We start from the raw sequence: 21682 nt of genomic DNA on the forward strand, positions 1-21682 counted from the left end.
ATGTTTCTCAGGGTGAACTTTAAAGTTATTCTCTACTGCTCTTGAACGATAAATCAAGACTAGAGTCTCTCTTGGCAGAGAGTTGCAATAACCTATGGATCCCTATCTGAAAAGAACTTTTCCTTTTTCAATCTTTCAAGTCGCTACTGGCGCCGATGGAATCGATTCTGCAGAAGGAAGTGCCGTGCCGCTGTCAAGTCCAATGTTTTCTATTGGTTGGTGATCTTCCTTGTGTTCCTCAACACCCTCACCATTGCCTCTGAACACTACAACCAGCCAGACTGGCTCACGGAGGTCCAAGGTGAGGAGAAGCTGATGGATCTGTTTATTATGATCAGTGTCAAAAAAAGGGAGCTGGGAGAGGAGCTGGTGCATGAAAGCACATGATGTAAAAGGAGCACATGCAGGTCTGAACAGTCCTCTGACTGTGGAGAATCTTAAATAGCACAATAAACATCCCTGCCTACAATGGGAGAAGTCTTAGGGAAAATGTAAGTGCCTTGTTTCCAGCCAAAGCGGTGTTTCCTTGAGTGTAAGTGAAACCAGGAACTGATGCTAAATATATATTTGCAACTGGATTTCCAATTAATGGATAGCTACCGAGAGCCACGCGTTCTCCAAGGTTTTCCCTGAAATGGCATTTATGATAATTTCTAATTATTAGGGAGGTGATGAAGAGTGATTTGTAAAGTTCTCCTGTCTGCAGAACGGTTGAATTCTCTCTGGAGGTGAGAGCAGCTGAAAGGCTTAATTAAGCAACAGTAGGTAGCACAGCAGCTCTTCTGTTCCCACTCTCCCCTGCAGATGACAAATGTGATGGGAGGTTGTGCACAGGAGGGCACGTCCCTGCCGCTGGAGGTTGTGTGGTTGTGTAATACAATGCAGCTGGATGTGCAATACATAAGAATTGCTGTAACCATCCTGGTGAAGCACTTCTGTGAATGAGATGCCCACGCTTTTGAAGTTCATTCTTTGAACCAAGCTTATATGAAGTTAACTTTTAAGGCTGATCCCCAAAGAGGTTTCTTAAGAAGCAAGGGCTGATGCTTAATCGTGGTGATCTTTTGACTAAGTTTCCTTAATCTGTTCCTTTTTGTTTTTCATGAGACACTGCCAATAAGGTGCTGCTAGCTCTTTTCACGGCAGAGATGCTGCTGAAGATGTACAGCCTTGGTCTCCAGGCCTATTTTGTGTCCCTCTTCAACCGCTTTGACTGTTTCATTGTGTGCGGAGGAATCCTGGAAACGATCCTGGTTGAGACAAAGATCATGTCACCGCTGGGCATTTCGGTTTTGAGATGTGTCCGACTCCTAAGAATATTTAAAATCACAAGGTACTCTATTGCTTCTTTGGGACTGGAGGAGGGCTACTGCTCAGTGCACAACATAGATAGGTACAAGTCACTCACGTCCCTGGTGTTTTTCACTTTTTCTACCACTAATTGTGTAGTGAGAGTGTAGGTTGACAGTCCTCATCTTCTGCTTTCCTGTAACGGGATGGGGAGGACTGTATAGACTGGATATCCCTGATGTGAGTGATTAGGATTGGTGAGGAGTCTGGCATAGGGAGCTGGAGACACTTGCTACCGTGCAAATTATTAAACTGAAACCTGGAATGGCAATGCGAGCTGAGATTGGGCTCTTATGGTTCCCTGCAAAAGACAAAGCAAAACTAAACCAGCAGATAGCCTTGTGACCTTCTCTGATGCTTTCTGGAGACACAGAGGAGCCTGAAAGACTGCCTTGAGCTAAAACAACATTAGACTGAGGAGCCCATGCCAACTTCAGTAGACTCAACAGTGGCCTGAGTGGGAGATTGTGTCAACACCAGCAGCTATAGGCGAAGGATGTTGCCAGCTATTCCCCTTCAAAGGAGTCCATCATGAAGCAGCAGCTTTATGAACAAACCAGACTTTTCCCAGATTCCAGTATCCCCTCTTGTTCCTTTTCACTCTTTCTCCTCTCCCTCTGCATAAAGGTGCATTTAATACATGTATATTAAACAGGCTCTGCTTCCTTGAGTTCAGGTGCCTCCAAAAACACCAGGTTGGTTTGGCAGGGCTTTTTCAGCTTGAGAAGAGGTTGTAGGAGAGATCAGCTCTAAACTTAACCAGATGGGAGCTCTTGGAACAAATTTTACCCAAATGCTTACCCCCAGTGGCACAAGGTCTGCCTTTTCCCATGTGGGCACCAGTCAGCACCTTATAAAAAGCTTGTCTGAGGTGGTGAAAGAGTGTGTTTTCTGCATGCTCAGCTATGAAAATGTCCCTAAAATTGCTGTAACACACCCCTTCAAAGGAAACTTCTGACAAATATGAGATAAAAACACACAGCACGTGAGGAAAACAAAGCCCAAACTGGAAGACAGTCAAGATGTCAGAGCTGAGAGGCAGAAAAAAACACCCGACTTGGACTTGTTCACCATAAAAGATTTGCCCTTAAAGTTTCTGAGCCTCAGCTCTCTGGCAGGATGGATGGTTTTCAGGGTCAGATGGTGGAGACAGAAAATCAGTTTAACAGTCTCAGAGAGAGAGGCCAAAGCAAGCCTACAACTATTAGAATAGGGGGAAAAAAAGTGGTCTGTTTAGACTCGTGATTATAGAAGAGGGGAAAACGTTCCAGCTAACAAGAGTTTCCAGCCAGAAAGGCATCTTTGCTCTTTCAGAAATAGTGGGGATCTCTGGTCTGCTGACTGTTTTTCCTGGATCTTTGGGTCTGAAAGCTATCATCACCAAGTCCCAGGCCTGGTTTCTGAGGAAACCAGGAGTTGTTTCAGGCATTGGGTAATCAGGTACACCCGGGGCAACATACCAATAGCTATAAAAGCATAAGCTTCAACATAGCATCCTGGAGAGGTCATTGTTTTTTCAAGACATTTCTCCACTCCTACACAAAATATATAAGCTAGCTAAGAGAATTCTCTAATAGAAAGGCAAACACTGAGAGAATAGCAATAATACTTTGAAAAGCTTGAGCTGTTGAAGTACTCAAATATTCCTAAAGCTTCTGGAAGAGATATAATGATGGAAGCAACCAGCAGTGGGACTACTTATATTTGCCTTCATTCTGCAGCACAATTAGAATACAATTTTTCATGGAAACAAATGTTACCTGGAATATGTCTCCTGCAATTTGTGCATGGGTCTATGTGGAAAACACAGAGATGAGGAACAACTCATACTGCATAATGTATTAATCAGATTTTGCCCTCTTTCCTGTTCCTGAAATGTTGGCAAGTAGGTTGCAGTAGTTTCAAATTTATCTGTTTTGTAATTATTCATAATTTTTTTCATGATTTCTTCCCTCCGTGGGTGAAGTCCACCCTCATGTGGAAATCCCTAACACAAGCCTCCAAAGCAGTATTTTAGGCCCACTCATGTCTTAATGAAGAAGAGAATATTCTGGCCCTAAAGCAAAACTTCTACCTTAATGTTCTCCGGTAAATGACCAATTTTTCCATCATTCACTCAGCTCTAAATACAACGATTTATTGATGACATTATCAATACTGGTGCAATACACCACCTGAGTGCAAAGATAATACAGAAAGATACAATATTAGAAAACTGGGAGGGTAGGAGGGGTGATAGTGTAGTGTTTTATGTCAAATATATATTCACCAGCAGTGACAGGGGGACATACAGTTAATCAAAGGCATTAAAAAAGCACAAAACAGGAAAATTACTCTGGTAAGAATATATCGATAGGTTGCCTATTCTTTATATATTTGGAGGGATTTTCCATGATAAACACTGAGCACAAACAAATTCTGCATGGATCAAGATGATACAATTCTAGGAGAAACACAAATATAGCTCCCTAATACAATAGAAACAAATAAAGACACCATCAGATGAACAATGTATCATTTTAGAAACCACATTTAGTATTTTGAGAACAAACATTTCTTCCAAAATTATAAATACATTAGACAAGCAGACAATATAATCTGTTTGGTTTATTCTCCCTAATTTTTAAAGGGCTGTGCAGAACATCTCCCTCTTTGCTATGAGAAGACAAATTATTTTCTTATTATAAATAGTCCTTTACTGCGTTATAAATCCCTACATATAGTCCTTTATATTAAAAAAATAAATCATATAACTTGCAACAGCATACAGAAAGTTGATGGTTTATACCTAATCCTGCCACCAGATATACACTGTTAACTGTAGGGAGGAGAGACAGGGTGCCTTTTTTTTGTACCTGCTTTCAAAGTAGTTTTATATTGCATGAACAGTGTGGGAAACTTTCCTACTATGAGACTGCCAGCTGTTGCTGCTGCTTTAAGCTCTGCATCTGTGATTGCCAGTATCATTAGGACATTGTGGAAGGCAATGGAGAGAGAGGAGAGGGAAGAGAATAGAAAACCACGTTAAGTTCTAATCCATTTCTGCGATTGATTTTTGTGTGAGGTGTTGAGCAAGCCATTTAATTCCTCTGCATCCTTCCCCCACTTTGAAACAGAGATCATAATCACATCCTGCTCACTGGTGTTTTGCCCCATTCACTGGCATCCTCAAGGGTCTGAGCTCTGCAAGTGGGGGCTGTTAAAAACCACGTTCATTTCCCTGAAAGTTTGAGGCAGCAGCAGTGCTCTCTGTCATATTTCCCATTATACACTGCCTGGTCCAAAACTTCCCATTCTGTTCAGCAGTGCTGCGTTTTTCCTTTGCAGTGAGTTATTAACCAGGGAGAATTAAGTATTGAGAGACTTTTCTTTGTCTGGGCTTCAGCCATTGCTGACTTAAAAACCTTGTGTTTCATTGAGTAATCCCAGATCTCATTTTGAGAGAGTGTTCATGTTAATTCTGCAACCACCTAATGTCAGCTAATGTCACAGATGGTAACCTCAGGTCAGACTCCTAGGTCAGGGTTCTAGGACCCTGAGATAAGGCAATTGTTATTTTCACATCTTAGTCAAGTCAAGCCTTCCTTATCCTCTCCTTTTTCTTTTTTCTTTTTCTTTTTTCTTTCTCTCTTCCCCCCCCCCCCCCCCAGCTGGTTTATTTACTTTTCTAATGGTGCTGTATTTCTAGCTAGCACTCAGTACACAGACAAAACAGCACTAATCTTATCACCAGGCCATCTCAGTTAATTACTTTAAGTTTGATAGTCACATAAGAATCTGAATCTCAGGTATTGAGCAATTTTTAAGAAATGGAGAGCTGATAGAAGTCTGCACAGTTGTTTGCTGAGATTACAAGGCATTTAAGCTTAAAGTGAGTCACTGGGACTGATCAGATGTGTAACAGCTTTCCTGCATGCTCCTTAGGGGCACTGCTAGAAGGGCCTAGAAAATGTCTGTCCTGGCTGACATTGGAGGGCTTGGAGAAATATTCTGGAGCCCATCAACTTCTGCTTTAAGGATGCTGAATTCATTCGACTTCCATCAGAAATGAATTTTTCCCTTTTCCCATGTCACTTTCCCTTCTTTCTAAAGTGTGATAGTATGTGAGCTGTAAGCATAAATGCAAACACAGGGAGCTGTTACACTGCACATTGCGTGCAGATATTTGGTGGCACTGAGCCCAAGAGCTTCCATGCCCTTACCTTTGCTCTGTAGTTTTTCATTGCTCATCTCTTTAATTGCAGTTAAACTTTAAAGCACTCTAGTTTTCTCTGAAGTGCTGAAGCTGGGCTGGAGGGAAAACATCACAGTTCTCTTTGAAGCTCAGTCCTTGGAGATGAACCAGTTGCTAAATTTCAGAGGACACGGCAGTGTCCCTCTGCAGATCAGATTGCTAACCTTCAGAAAGTGATTGCGCTGCTCAGGCAGTCCTGTCTTCCATGGGGCAAGAAAAGTACTCTTTTTACACTGTCACTTTAAAAATATTAATTTAACTGGGATTTTAAGAACTCTTGTCTCTAATAGGCATATTACCTTCAGAAAAAAATTGCGTGTTGAAGGATCAGGCTTCCTCAAAAGAGCCAGAGCACTGGACATGTCTGCCATCCTTCTTACATGGAACTCTTTCTTCAAGGTCAATATGGTTAGAAATGCAGAGTCTTCTCAGTAAAGAAATGTTCAGTGTTATGGGAGAAGGGACTGGAGGACACTGGCCATGGTGGAATCTCAAAAGCATGGTGGTAGGCGAGGTAGAAGGAAGACACAGAGATCACAGGCAAGCATTGCTGGCTTGCTGACCTGTGAAAGCTGTTGAAGCTTGCTAGTAATGTGCAGTGAAATGAGGCGATTTGAACATGACAGCTAATCTTCAGCCCAGTCTGAAAGCTCTGCCAGACTAAAAACATAAAAGAGAAGAGGCCATGACCAGCTAAGCAGTAGAATAGGAGTGGTTGAGCAGATGCAAGTCCGAAGTGGAAATCGCGTCATGGGCAAAAAATTTAGAAATTTTTTCTAAAGCCTCTGTCCAACCCATGACTCCCTTGCAGGCTGGCAAAGAATGCAAGCAAACTTACATGCTGCAGCAATCATGCTGCTGGCATCTCTTTGAACCCTGAAGTGGAACCAGAAGGGCAAGAAGATCCTTTCTCTGCATCATACATGGCTCTGAACTGAGCACAAGCCTGATACACTGGGGAGAACAGTTCTTAGCCATCCTGTCTCTTGAATGAAGTGCTTTCAAAATGTTCTGCAGCCTATTTGAGGAAGGATAGTAGGTTTGATACCCAAAGAAAAGCAGTGAGTGGTGTGCCCTTCCAAAGGGATGTAGATCTGGAGTCTCTTTTAGGGTCCACGTAAAATTAATGTCTTTCTCATTCCTCTCAGTCCCAGAAAGCTCAGCAACTTCTCTCCGTGAGTGAGCCCAAGCATATACTCACACACACCAGATTTTGGGCAAATTTGTATTTGCATCCAAAGAGTTGCTTCCCCATCTGTTCTTGTTGGTTATTGCAGGCCGTTCTCTGGAGTGAGGTATTCTGGCTGCCATAACATCTGCGAGTGTTGTAATGAGGTTGGTTAGAATGTAACTCACTGAAGCAGCAAGAACTAATCACTGTGTATTGATATAAGATGTGCAGAGCCTGAGATGGAGAGTGCTGTAATAATCTTCTGGGTGTGTATGTGGAGTGGGGGGTGGAGGGAATTGGGTACGTACACGTGTGGTAGTAAAATTACTCATTAGCTGCAGTAGGTCTCATTATCTTAGGGAAGCACATCAATGATTCACTGCTTAACAGGGTGTTTGGAAATGCCTGCTTATATGCAGAAGGCAGCCTGAACCAATATCCTGTACAGTCCATGAGCACCTGTCTCAGATTGAGGGAATTTTAACCGCTTCTATTTTCTCTCCCAGATATTGGAACTCCCTGAGTAACCTTGTGGCTTCCCTCCTGAACTCAGTTCGCTCCATTGCCTCTCTCTTGCTGCTTCTCTTCCTCTTCATTATCATCTTCTCACTCCTGGGGATGCAGCTCTTTGGGGGCAAGTTTAACTTTGATGAGATGCAGACCAGGAGGAGTACATTTGACAACTTCCCGCAGTCCCTCCTCACAGTGTTTCAGGTAAGGGCACGAGTGGTCCCAGTGGGGCCAACGCTCTGTGTTTATGTGGGGTGAGACCCTTCCCCTGCAGCCTGACAGTCCCCAAGACTGGACAGCACACCAACAGCTCCAGGAGCAAGGTGCCAAACTGTGCTGCCAGCACAGGGTATCCCCTCCCAAAGTGGGGAAGCAAAGATAAAACCTCTGTGTGTTCCAAGGCCACCACGTCTTCTTAACAGGGTAGGACAAGAGAAGAGCCACTGTCATGTCCCAGGGCAGCAAGCCAAAGCCCAACCCTGCCACTGTCCTGCCCCCTCCACCATACTGGGGAACAAAAATCTGCTCACAGCACCACAGAAGTAGTGAAATGGCCCTTAAACCAACTGCAGTTTTGGGGGTGATCCACCAAGAGCATCGGGATTGTGATTTCATTCACATGCAAAATGAAGGGAAGTGGCAAGGGAATGCTGTGCTGAGGGCAGCGCTACAGGTTGTGCAGCCTGTCTGAAACAACAGACACGTGGGAGGGAAATGCCTGGAAAAAGTGGGAAGACTTGGACAGAGTTGTGTGGGAGAGCTGTTTGCCTTCAGCATCATCTTCAAGGGGACATCTGTTTGGGTTTTTTCACACTTTGAGCACAGGCCTTCTTTGCATTTTCCTTGTTTTGTGGTTTGTTGTTTGTTTTTTTTCATTAATTTTCTAGATGGACACAGCCAGAATCTCCAACCATCCTGGGGGAGGGGGTGCTCTTTAGGACAATAGATATCTTTGTGTTAATGGGGTTTTCAAATTCTCTGTGTGGTCTAACACTGTATCCCTTATTGGTGGGAATGTGTCATTTAGATCCTGACTGGGGAGGACTGGAATTCGGTGATGTATGATGGGATCATGGCTTATGGCGGCCCCTCTTTTCCAGGAATGTTGGTCTGTATTTACTTCATCATCCTCTTCATCTGTGGAAACTGTATCCTTTGATGCTACTCCTTTCTGCAGGAGGGGGTGAATTTAAAGCCACCATTTACTTTGTCATGTCAGAAAATAACCAGTTTCATATCTCACATTTTTACCTTTTCTCTAGGTCTGAATTTTGGCTTTACACTGCCTAAAGCTAAACAAGTTTGTTTAATTTTAGCCAGTGCTAAGGCATAGAGGCAGTTGTAAGAGCCAGCTACATGCCAGCTCCACATGCTAGCTTTTATTTCATATTTTCACGTTTAGTGTTTTTATTTTTCATTCCCCTTAATTCTCTCATAGGTTTTCTTTCCTAACTTCTCCAGAAACTAATCTATGCCTGTTCCTACTGTACTTACTGCATATTTTTTGCTTTAGTTGCTTTTTTAGCAATATATTCCATGTGCTTTCATCCAAGCCTTATGTGGAATAAAAATATGTATAACCTACAGTATGCTATATACAAATGCTGTAATAGGAGTAACATATGTTTGACATAATTGATTTAGGTGAGATCATACATTAATTTATGTATAAACTAACAGGACCCATATTCCATTTCAGTTGCTGCAATCTGTGTGTTCTTCAAGCAGAAAATCCTGTGCTCTGTTATCTTCCAGCCTCTGCTGGTCTTAAGTAACTTTAGTTCTCTCTGGCTTCAAGGTGAGCTGAGGGCACTGTGCATATCCCAGGAGGTACAAAGCACATTGCATGATTAGGCTCTGAGTGTCTTTTCACAGCAATTTGCATATAACATGGAGCTGTGGTTCTGTTCCATATCTCAGTTTGCTCCAAATTTGTCCATGTTTAGTTTCTGCTTCCCTAATAAATGGCCCTCCTGTGTCAGAGGTGACATTTCCTTTTATACTGATGCTTCTATAAAGCCACCTTGTGGACTCAGCCCAACTCTTCTGGCCTTTGCTCATAATTCAGATCTCTCAAACCCTGTTATTTGACATTTCAGTTGACCTGCATGCCCTCACTTCAAAGTGAGATGGTGCAATTCCACTTATCTGAAGGTCAAGGTAGGCAATCTGCCTGACAGCTTAAAAAAAAAAAAAAAAGCTACAGTTTGGATCTCCTTGTGAAAATGTGAGCCAAGTCTACATGCTGGCTGACTTTGGAGCCGTTAGACCTTGGAGCCCAGGGAGGAGGGTGTCTGTGTTTCCAAGCTGAGCCTTGAACCGGGGTTTGCTTAAAAGTTATCATGGTGTAATAAGACCTAAGCTCAAGAAATTTATAGAACAGGCTTATGTTCAGATTTGTAACACAAGACCTGAACGCTGACTGGTAACACAAGAAAACAGTTGTAATTCCTTGCCCTTGAGCTACATGGGCACGACTAGACCATGCATGGACTCTCTGCTAGGAGATGGCAGAGTTATCAGCTCAACTCTTCACTGTCCAGACTAAACTAACCTCAGAAATGCTCATCAGAGTGTTATGATTGCTGTCCATAAAATCCACTCATGTGACCTAAACTGTCAAAGATGCAAAGCATTTAGTACTCCCCTTCTCTTCTGTGGGATTTGTTGCACAAAGTGATACTCTTTTGGGAAGTTGGAAACTAAAATATAAGCCTGGACTTAGATGCTTTATATCAGTCATTCTGTTGTGAAATTTTGGAAACCCACAGTGTGTTCACTATGTGGATGGAAGGTGTAGGTTTGTGCATGCTGGATATGCACATCCTGAGCAGTTGTGTGAAATGGAAGTTTGGAAAATCCAAGGCACATGATGACAGGTTGCTAAAAACTTTCAATTAAGAAACCCTTGGTATAATCTTTTCTTGCAGTTTTCAAAGCCAGTTTTCTTTAAGTAGCACACAAACAGATATCCTGCTGAATGTATTTTTGGCCATTGCTGTGGACAACCTTGCTGATGCTGAGAGTTTAACATCTGCACAGAAAGAGGAGGAAGAGGAAAAAGAAAGGAAAAAGCTAGCAAGGTAAATCCATTTGCATGCAGCTATCTGCACTCATATGCCTGTACTCCTGTGAGTGTAATTACACATGATACATATGCATAGGTATATGATGCATATATACATACATGTGAGTATAAGTAATATGTATGTTTATCTTGTCTGTGTGTAGGTAGGTTATATATATGTGGTTAATGTAATTATATATGGAATTATGGATACATAAATTTTTATGCAAAGGAATTCAAACTGTGAGACAAGGACAGTGCCATGAGCTGGGAGTCCCCACAGCTGCAGTGATGTGAGCTGGGGAAGGGAAGTCTGGGTGACTGATGAGCTTTCAGAGCATCAGCAGAGAATGAGTGTGAAATGGTGTCAATGTTACAATCCCATTTGAATTTCCCTATTATCTTCCAATTGCTTTGGGCCACAAAGCGTATTTTCAGGCTGTCATTCCCACAAAAAGATTCAACAGCTTCCTTTTCTTTTGATGCCACATGCTGCTCTTCTCTTGCCAGTTCTTTTAGTGTTTCCACAGACACTTAAGAGGCACAAGCTGGATGTAGAGCTTCTCTGTCATTCCCAGCTGCCAGCAGCAAGGAAGCCTCTCCTTACTGGTTATTTCCATTCACTGTCTTCCAGGCTGCTTGGAGGGGATCTCTTGTGCAGACCTTTCTGCTTCATCCTGCATGCTACTCAGCAGATTTCCCTCCCTCTGGGAGTGCAGTGAGGGGCAAGACCTTTGTAGGCAACCGAGGGGAAGATATGGGATGAAAATGGTCCATGCCCTTGTCACTGGGGGAACAAAGAGATCTCTGCTGACAGACCTGGAATATGCACGTGCACAAACACACGGCACGTACTTCCCTCGCATGCACACACACACACAAACACACACACACAGAAACACAAACATGTGCTGTTGAGAAAGCTACAAAATAAAGGACACTATTCAGAATTAGAGCAGAGTCTCTGCCTTGGCCTGCAGATGAGGACAAGGGGGAGCCACCGGTAAGCTGGGCTCGGAATGGAGATGCCAGCTGATTGTTCTCATGGTGTGTGCTGTATTACATGAAGTCCCTAAAAGGGAAAGCTTTTCACCTTTGTAACTCTTTGCTTTTTATCTTGTGAAATTGTTAGAACTGCTAGTCCTGAAAAGAAACAGGAGATGGAAAAAACAGCTGTGGAGGAAGAGACAAAGGAGGAGAAAATTGAGCTGAAATCGATCACTGCTGATGGAGAATCCCCACCTGCTACCAAGGTAAGGTCTGCTGCCAGCCAGGCACTCTCTGTGCAGTGATGGCATGAGCAGCTTGGGTTTCTGAGGGAATGAAAACTGTCTGCCTTGTCTGATAAAGGCTTTGATGCTTCTCCTTTCTATTTCTGTCAGATCAATGTGGATGACTATCAGCCCAATGAAAACGAAGAAAAGAGCCCATATCCTACAACAGAAGCACCAGGTATCCGTCTTCTTCCTCTTATCCCTGATTTGACAAAGAGAAGCTCCAGTTGCCAATGCACATAAAGCCAAATTGTGGTAGCAGGCGTGCTGAACATGTAATGCTTTCATTACAGAGTGATGTGCTTGCCTGTGTTTGCACAGGTGTGGACTTGGTCCTTTGCAGAACCTGTGCTGATTGGTCATCTTTCATTTGGTTCTCTGTAAAGCTCTTTATTGGGAAAGGTGGAGCTTTGCAGAGAACCAAATCAAATCATGTAAAAATCTTTGCATTTGAAAATGTACATATGACTTTGTTTTGAGGGTGTTTTTCAGTACTCAATGGTCAGGGAGACTCACAACAGATAGTCATAAAAGGGACAACGTTGAATGCCTTTTTGTGCTGTTTTCTAGTCAAAAAGGACAGTGTGACTTATTTTAATAACTCTAAAGGCATAAGATCTCAGCATAGAATGGGAGGAATCAAACTATAGCATTAGTTAGGCTGATTTTCAAGTCAGTTGGGCCTAATTAACATCATTCTCACATACCTGAAAGATTGGTTGAAGAAATCTCAGAACTTTGAGCAGTTTTTCATCAAGAGATCCTGAATGAGGGGTGGGGTTGGAGCTAGTCAGTTCATCTTCCGTTCTTGGAAAAGTGCTTGAAAAAATGATTAAGCAAACTATACGACTGCAAGATAAGGAGATGACAGATTTGCCAAGAGCAAACCACATTAAACCACCCTGATTTTCTTCTAGAAGGGGCTGAAAATACTTGTGCTCAGGAGAAAAGAAGTAGGTGTCATGTTCTTTTACTTTGCTAAGGCTTCTGGCCAAGTCTTACAGCGTTCTCATAAGCTGGCTAGAAAATTATGGTCTAGATGATTGTGAGAGAAATTGATCCCACCCTTTATGTATAGGGTATTGACAGCCCAAGTGAGTTTCTACAACCCAAAAGCCTGTCTAGAGTTCAGTTCAGTTCATTGTTAATGACCTGAATGATGGAAGAGGCAATATGCTTATTACATTTGTAGATGACATGAAGCTAGGAAGGACACGAAGCATGCTGGAGGGCAGCATTAGAATTCAAAGAGCTCCTGAGGTCCTGGATAAATGGTCTAAATAAAATTGAAAGTGCCAGGCTCTACACGTAGACAGGAATAAACAATTCACAAATAAAGGATCTGAGGTCACAGCTAGTTAGGTAACAGTCCTTGAGAAGAGAATCTGAATCTCATGATCACAAGCTCAACAGGTGCCAGCAACAGTTTGCTGTCTTTCAAAAGGCATGCAAGTAGTGAGATTTATAAACAGAGGAAACAAGACCTGTCTATGCAGTTATGGGCTTCTTTTAAGTGGTCAGGAAAAGCTAACCAGAGCAAAGCAATTGTTCTATTGTGTTCTCTGCTGGAATATCATATCTCATTTTGGATGCTCGGCTTGGGAGAAGTGGGGCTGAATTGGAAAAATTATAGAAGAGTGATGAAAACAATGCTAGTAGGAGGCAAGAACTAAGACTGAATGAACTGCGATAACCTGAGTTAGGAAAGGCAGGAGAAACACCTTCAAATGTATAAAAAACCTGCTACAGGTAGGAGGGGAATTATCTCCATTATCAAATAATACATTCAAGATCCACACCAGAGAGAATTTTCTAATGGTGAGGCTAGAAAAGATCACAGAGCTGGTTGTGAAATTCCAGCATCGCTGAATGCTGTTAGAAGCAGGTCAGAAAAATGTCTTCCAGAAAAAGCTTAGATATAATAATTAATTGATCCTGGCCTGGCAGAGGCATGAACCAGAAGGCCTTTTGTGGTCCTTTCCTGCTCTGCTCTTACGTGTTTCTATGATTATGTAACAGGCTATAATAGGTTATGAAACACATTCTCTTCTATTCCATGATTCCTAATAAATAAATGTCTGATAATAGGTTGATGTGATAGGGTAAAAAATAACACAATAGTTCATTTTAAGTAGATGGACAAGGGTTTCAGACAAGCAAAATGGAAAACTGTTCATTGCATTTTACTCTCAATACAAAAAGTCCCCACGTTTGCTATGCTTGTATTCTTCCATATTTATAGCCAATTTATCAGGAATAGAATGTGGTTCCAACGCTGTGCAACACTGTTTTAACATTGCCTGGGCCAGATGCCTCTGGCTTTAATCTTCCCATCGCCTCTGTAGGCACAGGCACTTACTGGACACACATCCCCAGTTGCTAAGGGGGTTGTAGGAATCTTTAGTTGGGAGGACAAATTAAAACAGCTTGATACAGTTCTGTTTCAGTTTCTCAGCTGGGTTGGATTTGCAGGCCATTACATTTTTCTCAAGTGAAGCAACAGCCATTTGTATCGATTTTAAGTCTACTGATAATAGAATTGGAGTTTAGTTGCCTTCTGTGGATAGCTTAGAAATAGTCTAGCATATGAAACATATGATAAAAACTGCATCTACATTTTTTGTCATTCAGCCATGCATAGAATTACAGTGTGGAAAAATAAGTGAAAACACTTTTAACTCCTGCCTTGGGGTGCCAATCCCTGGTTTAATATACTTTTGAACACAACCTAAAATTTGGATGGATGATCAGGTTTTCTCCTGTTTCCTGTCAGAAATGCAAAGGGACACTGTCTTGGTTATTTGCCACTGTATGATGCCATTTCTAAATAGGCCTGTTCCCTGAATTGTTTGTCAATTCTTTGTGAAGAGTGAAACTATTCTTTAACAGCTCACAAAATTACCTGACCACTTCTTTCAGACTTCATGGAAGGCAACCATAAGGCTCAGATGGCAGTAAACTTTTTAAATCCCTCTTTAGGTTGGATTTACCATAGTCATCTGTTCCAGTCTGCTGTATAAAGCTCAGAAACACCAGGATACTCTCAGAGCTGATATGACACATCACCTCTGCCTAGTGTAGTTGCTTCTGCAGAAGAAGGCTTCAAGGCTTTCCCCGGCACTAGCAAGCAAGAATTTCCCAATCCCCACATGTATTCTTGTCCGGTTCCCTTGTGGCCATTCGACCAGTCCAGAATCCTTCTGCTGATTGCTGATCAGTCCAGCTGTGGTACAGGAGATGCTGTGCAGCCATATACAGCCCATCTGGGAACACACCTTTTCCTGCCCACTTGCACATGGATCCATTTTCAGCTGTGCTTTAAGTGAAACATCCTGTTGTTTTCTTAGAGGCAGTCAGCTGGTTCTACCTATTTTCTGTTGATGATTTAAACTGTTAGTGCCTGTGACCCTTTCATGGCTGTGCACCATTCCATCCTCTGAAAACATCCTTCGCCCTAATCCAGTGTTCAGAAACAATTTGAAATGGTCACCTCATTTTATTTTTTTTTTCTTTATTCTTTCAACCTACCTTGTTTGGGCTCTAATTTGTTTCCGCTTCTCAAGCAGCTTTCTCAATAACCTCCTCTGTCTCTATTTGCTACACAGTGTTGCTCACAGGCCCCAGAGTACCCTGTGTGCTTGCAGCTCCTCAGATCACCTAGCCCCTTTTCTTGGAAGGACAGACTAGTTCTTCCAGAGATTTGTGTACACTAGAAGAATTATTATGATGATATGTTTATTATGGGAAGACAGGGAGCTAGTCTTGCAGTCTAGTACAGAAATAGACAAAGAATTCGGGATGTCAAATGAAGGTAAAAGCTTGGGGATGATTCATGGGAGCTTGAAGCAAAGCAGTGTCCTTATACGAGAGTTCTGGTCTTTGTATATAGTAAAAAAAAAAATATCCCCGTTGTCAAATTTCTCACTAATGCTGCATTGTAGCCTGTTTGTGCTTGTCTTCACAGCCAAAGAACATTTGCTTCTACAAATGTGAGCAGCTGTGCTGGTTCTATATGCAGGTAGATACGTTAGAACTGACCTGAGGTTGTTCTCATGTTCTTCTTTGCGAACTGGGGCCTCGCTGTTTCCTTTCTTTGGTGCCCTAGACTCTACTCAAAGTGAAAGATATTCAGAACATTATTCTTTATCTATGGCTGAGGAATTGAATGTGTTTTTCAGTCTGAAGGGATGTGGTTGCCAGAATCATTAATATATTCCTTGCTGTATGGCAGAAAGGAGAAACAGAGAGGAGCAATGTTCTTTCTGGTCTTCGTGGGGCTGATCCATTTGCTGAGGGTCCATTTTCCTGAGGCGTTGTTCCATACCCATTTAAAAGTGTATTTTAAGCATTCCTCTGAGTAAAAGAAGTAGAATGATCTAATAGTGAAGGTGCAGAAGAGGGACTCAGAATACTAGTCTCTTTAAGCAAGAATCTCAAATATCCCACATGGGCAGTGGTTTTCTGGCCTGTTGAAGAAGAAAAAGAATTTTCTTACATCACTCATTGTCAGTCTGCTCTGAAATCTGTAGGTAAAAGGTACAAGTGCAAAGTATGGAATATTATGTAAATATAAGCATTAACATTAACACCTGTTTTAAAAGTACTATGTAAAAAAGTACTTGTAAAAGAATGTTTCTTTAACTAATAAAGCCTGTATAAAGAGTATTACAAAGTACATTACACATTAATTGAGCTGTTAAAAAATAGACTAACTGAAAAAGTACAAACTCTGTGTACCAGCTCAAACATTTATGCAAAGATCTATCAAGTGAATTTGAGCTGAACTCTTGGTACTGTAAGTGTAAAGAAAGAATCCTATTTGCATGTAATAATGGCATGCATTCAAAAAGGGCACTTTTCTCCTGTCTCTGTTATCTAGATTAGGATCTGTGCTGATTCATCTGTTCTTTCTGATGTGTCCTGTAACCAGATCAAGTACCTCACCCTGAAGGAACAGTCTCTTCCTGGAATTTATCTCCCTTTATGAACTCGGGCTGAACCTTTTAACTAGAGTTTCCTCCTTTGCATTGCCTGGCAGATGAACCAGTTTCATCTAACCTGTCGGACTCCTTTCTTAAAGTATTTTTTTCTGTCTGGCTGATTAAGCAAGAGGATTGGGATCTTTTCAAATAGCAAAATCCCATCATGTTGTTTACAAAACAACATCTGACTTCAGCAGGTAGAAGGAATCCTCAAAGGTGGAAGCTTCTCTTTCACATAACCCTTAGACCACCTCTCTGCATTTTTTATCCTGAGGTTGCTCATTTTTCAGCATGGGGCCTGGAGATCTGCTCCATAGGCATCAGGTTCGAGACTCTCAGCAGTCTCAGCCTCTTTTCCACCTTTTTAATCTTCCCCCCACTAAATTATGAAAGAGGACAATTTTAAGACCTTGTGATCGGTGTCAGTCAGTGTGCCCATGCTCAGTGTTTGCTCTGGGATGCAGTCATCCAGACACGATCCCAGATGTGGCAGTGGCTCCATGGAGATCCTCACAAATAGGAGAAAAACAGATCTTGATAAACTGGAGGAACGACCTGAAGAAAAAAAGATGCAGTTCAATAAGGATGAGATCCAAGTGCCACTCTTGGGAATAGTCAGCGGCAGAAATGCAGAGGGGGAGTGACAGGCTAGACAGTTGTTCTGTGATAAATAATCTGTACTTTGTGCATATCAGAAACTGATGGCAAATTAATGCCAGAGTGTAATGAAAAGTGCCCATGAAGGACATTTAAGCAGGAAGATAATATAAGACATATTAAGTAATACAACTCTCCTGCACCACTAAAACTTCAGCTGCAGGTTAATCCTTCACATAATCTGGAAGACAGTAGCAGGAGTGATCAGAAACCTGGGGAACACAGCACCTCAGGAAAGACTGTTGCTGTTTTGCTCTAGGAATAAGATATTCTCACAGAGGCATGTTAACTGTCCTTGAGTATGTAAAAGCCTTCTGCAAGAGGAAGGCAATTTGCAATTTTCTGTGTCGGTGGAAAATAAAATAGCAGATACTGGATTTAGACCATAGCAAGAAAGGTACAAGTGAGTCACTAGAAGCTTTTTTTTTTTTTTTTTCAGAAGGGACAGTGAAGTATCTAAGGAGAGTGTGAGAATATTGTGGGTTTACCAGCATTAATGGTTTTACAGAGAGACTGACTGTCAAGAGACTAGATCAATGTTTGCCAGGGCAAGCACTGGGCAACAAATGCTGCCTTGGGGGAAGGAAGTGGACAAGGAACCTCACGTTTTAGCATCCTATTTCAATGGTTCTTAGCTTTTAGCTCTAGTTATGACAGAGACAGATGCCCCAGCACTGCAGAATGGGTTATATTTTGCATTAAAAACCAAAAATGCTTCTTGCAGCAGAGGAAGATGAGGAAGAACCTGAGATGCCTGTCGGCCCTCGGCCTCGCCCAATGTCTGAGCTGCACCTCAAGGAAAAGGCTGTGCCCATGCCTGATGCCAGTGCTTTTTTCATCTTCAGTCCTAGCAACAGGTATTTAAGAGACTGCTTAGTTGGAAAAAGTAGGAAAAGAGCAAGGTACCCCTTTCATGTTGGGCCCAAAATGTTATGAGGTGCAGAGCTCCCATCCAGCAGTTCATACCAGAGACCTCCTTTGACTCCTCTCTCATTTAAAGACCCTGGCATGAAATCCTCATGAAAGTACAACTGTAGGGATCCCCCTGACAATATTCAATTGGAGCTCATGGCACCTGCAAAGCTGACTGAAGACACAAATCGTGAAAGCTTCAGAAATAAGGGACTTGGAGGCAAGTCAGTAATTGGAATTCCCCTTCATATTCAGGTCCAAATTGCAAGAGGGCCATTATGCAATCAATCAAGTGTGAGGTAGGAGCTTCCTGTCCTAAGGGCTGCTCAAAATCCACTCCCAGTACACAGTTCATGTGTCTCTGCTCATTGCTGCACATCAAGAATGAGCATAAAACTAAAAATGGGAGGAGAAGGAGGAGGAGGAGAGTCCATAGCTCTCCTGAGAGAGAGGAGTCTGCAGAGAACAATTCTTCTCTCACACTTCTCCCATGGGCTCCTGCAATGCAGCTTCACGTTGTGCCACCTGTCTTTCCAAAATAGGTGTGCAAGCCTAGTACTGTGAATGGAGGGTTGTTATGACACAGGGGAATTTGTCTTTCCAAGGGTATGGAAATGAGCTCACTGCCCACTGGGCTGTGCAGTATTGTGTATCCCCATATCTCTCTTGAGGGCTCGGCCTCCAAACACAGCCCCAGAGCAAGGCAGGGCTGTGAAAGCACTGTTGAATTCAGAGCCAGTTTTTCCACAACAGAGCTTGTGCCACTCCTCCCTGGGTATGTGTAACAGGGAGGGACTGAGGATGATTGGGACTCGTGGACTCTAATGCCAGCTTTGCCACCCACCCACTGTCATTTGTAGAAGAAGTAAATTAACCTCTGCAATCATCTGTAAAATTACTATAATAGGGACTGGGAGACTTAACAGCCAAGAGTAGAACTAAATAGATTAATGAAGTGCCTCTAGAATTATGCACAGGGCTGTTATGAGGTTTAACTCCTCATGTCCTGATACCAACGTATGGAAAGTGCTGTAATGGTCTCCAATAAGCAAACTGCCATTTGATGGGAGACTGCTCCTTCTTTACCTGCTAGTTTCCCACTAAGAGCACCAGGTCTGCATGGCATGATGTCCTCTCAGAAGCCATTTGTAAGTGCCAGCCTGCCCTATATCCATTTGGCCAGGCCTGTACGCTGTTAGCAAGGTAGATCCCCCATAGCTCCTGTTAGGTGACACTCCAGCCCCAGCTCAGAAAGACACTGGCACCCCCGAGCCTGTTTCTGCTGCTTTCCTCCCAGCTGAATGAGGAATGGTTCTGTGAATGAAAGCGAGGGGTGTAATTTTGGGTTGGCAGGTTTCAGACCACATGGAAATCACAAAAGGCTCTGTCAGGAGGGAGTGACTGTTCTCCATTCAAACGCACCGAGCGTGAGTCCTGCATGATGTGGAGAGCCAAGGCTGCCCAGCACCCAGCACAGCTGCCTGGGCCCATCATTCTCCCTGCTGCTGGGGCAGAGGGAAGGTGCTCTGCAGAGCAGTCCTCTAGGGCCAGTCCTGCTGGCAAAAGAGGAGGGGGGGGAAATGTTTCCCAAGTCTTGCAATTCTTTGAGAGATAAAGTTGTGCCTCTCCTCTCTCTTGCAGGTTTCGTGTCCACTGCCATCGAATCGTTAACGATAACATTTTCACCAACCTGATCCTATTTTTCATCTTGCTCAGCAGCATCTCCCTGGCAGCTGAGGACCCTGTCCGACACCTCTCCTTTAGGAACCAAGTATGCTTCATGTCCTCCTTCCCTCGCTGGGTATTAAAAGTGTGGTGTAAGCAGATCATGAGTTGAAGCTTGAAGCATGAAGGAAAGTCAGAAAAGACTGCATCAGAGGCTTTGGGAGTGCCTGTCTGCTGTGATTTGTGCCTGTTGTAGGCTGTGTGTGAAATCATTGGGCTTTGCAGGGAACATGAGTCAGTGCAGAATTTGGCCTCTAGTTCATTTCAAAGCCGTGTGTAGGGGAAGGAAGAAGAGGAGGCTGAAGCAAAATTATTGTTCCCTGGGATTAAGGCGTTATAAATGAGCTGTAAAAACATTGATTGAGATACAGATAATTCTAATTTGGGGGATTTTCAGATTCCCTTTGGAACATTTACTCTGCTGCCACATGCTGTCTTTTGAACTAAAAAGCCTAATTTTCACTTTATTCACACTGGTTTAAATCAGGAGTGACATTCTTTAGTTTGATACAGTCACTCTGGGGGAAATTGATGTCATCAAGGTTAGAATTAGAGTATTTGAACACAAGCTGCAAAGCTGTTCTTAAAGTTGAGATAATCCTCAAAAATTATGCTGCGCTCCTCTCCTTACCAGTCTGGGGGGAGAAGAGGGAGGCATTCACCACAGAGGTACATTCTCACCTTCCTTCCTGACCATCCTTATTAGCCTTTTGAAATGTTCAGTGCTCCTTTAACTTTGCCAGTGGTTGTTTCCATTAATCTGGGGTCGTGGCAGAAATCAGAAGAGTCAGCAGACATATGAGAGACTTCAGATCCCTTCTGTCTGCAGTGGCATTTTGGTGAAGAGTTCACCAGGTTTGAAGAGTTTGCTAGGCTTAAAGAGTGGGACGATTTTTTGTGGTTTAGTAATAAAACCTTAATTTAAAACTCCCCAAAATATCCTGGCCTGAGCATGCATTTAAGCACATATGTGCATGCAGAGAAGGTGTTAATGGGCGTTTATTCCCAAGCTTATCTCAGAGTAGCTTTGCATTTTGTCCTGAAGGATGGGGCTAAATAATACAGCCAAACCTGTGCCACCAAGGACCCACTTGTGCACAGATGAGTGTGCCCACCATGTAGGGATAACTGGATGTCAGTATGAATTAGTGCTGCAGCATCTCAGCTGGCAGATGGGCTTCTGACATGCCACAGAAACTGTTGCAGAATCTGTAGCAGAGAGATTTAAATGAGAAGGAAAAAAAAATAAAAAAAAGTCAAAGCTTGTTGTCCTGGATTAAAGAGCAGAAGGTTTGGGGCGAAGAGTTGTTTTGTGTATTTGAAGCTACTGATGTTGCATGAAAATCTGTGTTTAATTTTTGCAGGTACAGATGTTTAAAGTGTATCATACAAGGGGACACTGACAAGATGTTTGGGTTGCAAACGTGCTCTGCCTTTACACTTTGACAGTAGAACAGTAAGACTGTGTGCTGCTCTGTGCCCACACAGAGGACTGGGAGGAAAAAAAAAGAAAGCAAGCTGAAAAACAAGGCACCTGCCTCTGCCTTTGCTCTGAGACTTGTGCAAACAAGGGCTGCTGTTAGCACAAACTGTCCCAGAGCAAGGAGACAGGAACAGAGAGCTCAGCAAAGGCTAGTGAAGAGGCTTGGACACTGCTTCTGTCCCGGGGCAGGCTAGTGGCTGTGTCCTTCTGGTGTCACACAGGGCTCAAGCAGCAAGTTTTTGGAAGTGCCCCCCCAATCTGATCAAACAGCCTTTAAAGCCCAAGCAAGTCCTAAGGTTGTGTGCTCCCAATACTCT

General features: G+C 42.9%; 1 protein-coding gene across 14 annotated transcripts in view; it reads left to right on the plus strand.

Moving 5' to 3' along the window:
• The window catches only part of CACNA1C (calcium voltage-gated channel subunit alpha1 C), a 433595-nt gene that overhangs the window by 321606 nt on the left and 90307 nt on the right, over nt 1-21682 (plus strand). For 13 of the 14 annotated variants that reach the window (XM_050325533.1, XM_050325524.1, XM_050325534.1 and 10 more), the window contains 9 exons: nt 141-301; nt 1108-1333; nt 7262-7469; nt 8293-8413; nt 10234-10348; nt 11465-11585; nt 11715-11784; nt 17970-18102; nt 19799-19928. In XM_050325533.1, the coding sequence (XP_050181490.1) occupies nt 141-301; nt 1108-1333; nt 7262-7469; nt 8293-8413; nt 10234-10348; nt 11465-11585; nt 11715-11784; nt 17970-18102; nt 19799-19928 (1285 nt within the window). The remainder of the gene's footprint in view (nt 1-140; nt 302-1107; nt 1334-7261; nt 7470-8292; nt 8414-10233; nt 10349-11464; nt 11586-11714; nt 11785-17969; nt 18103-19798; nt 19929-21682) is intronic. The other variant, XM_050325525.1, reaches the window with a different exon arrangement.

Source organism: Myiozetetes cayanensis, unplaced genomic scaffold (assembly GCF_022539395.1).
Source record: "Myiozetetes cayanensis isolate MyiCay16 unplaced genomic scaffold, myiCay2020 scf3, whole genome shotgun sequence".
In the NCBI taxonomy this organism is placed as follows: domain Eukaryota; kingdom Metazoa; phylum Chordata; class Aves; order Passeriformes; family Tyrannidae; genus Myiozetetes; species Myiozetetes cayanensis.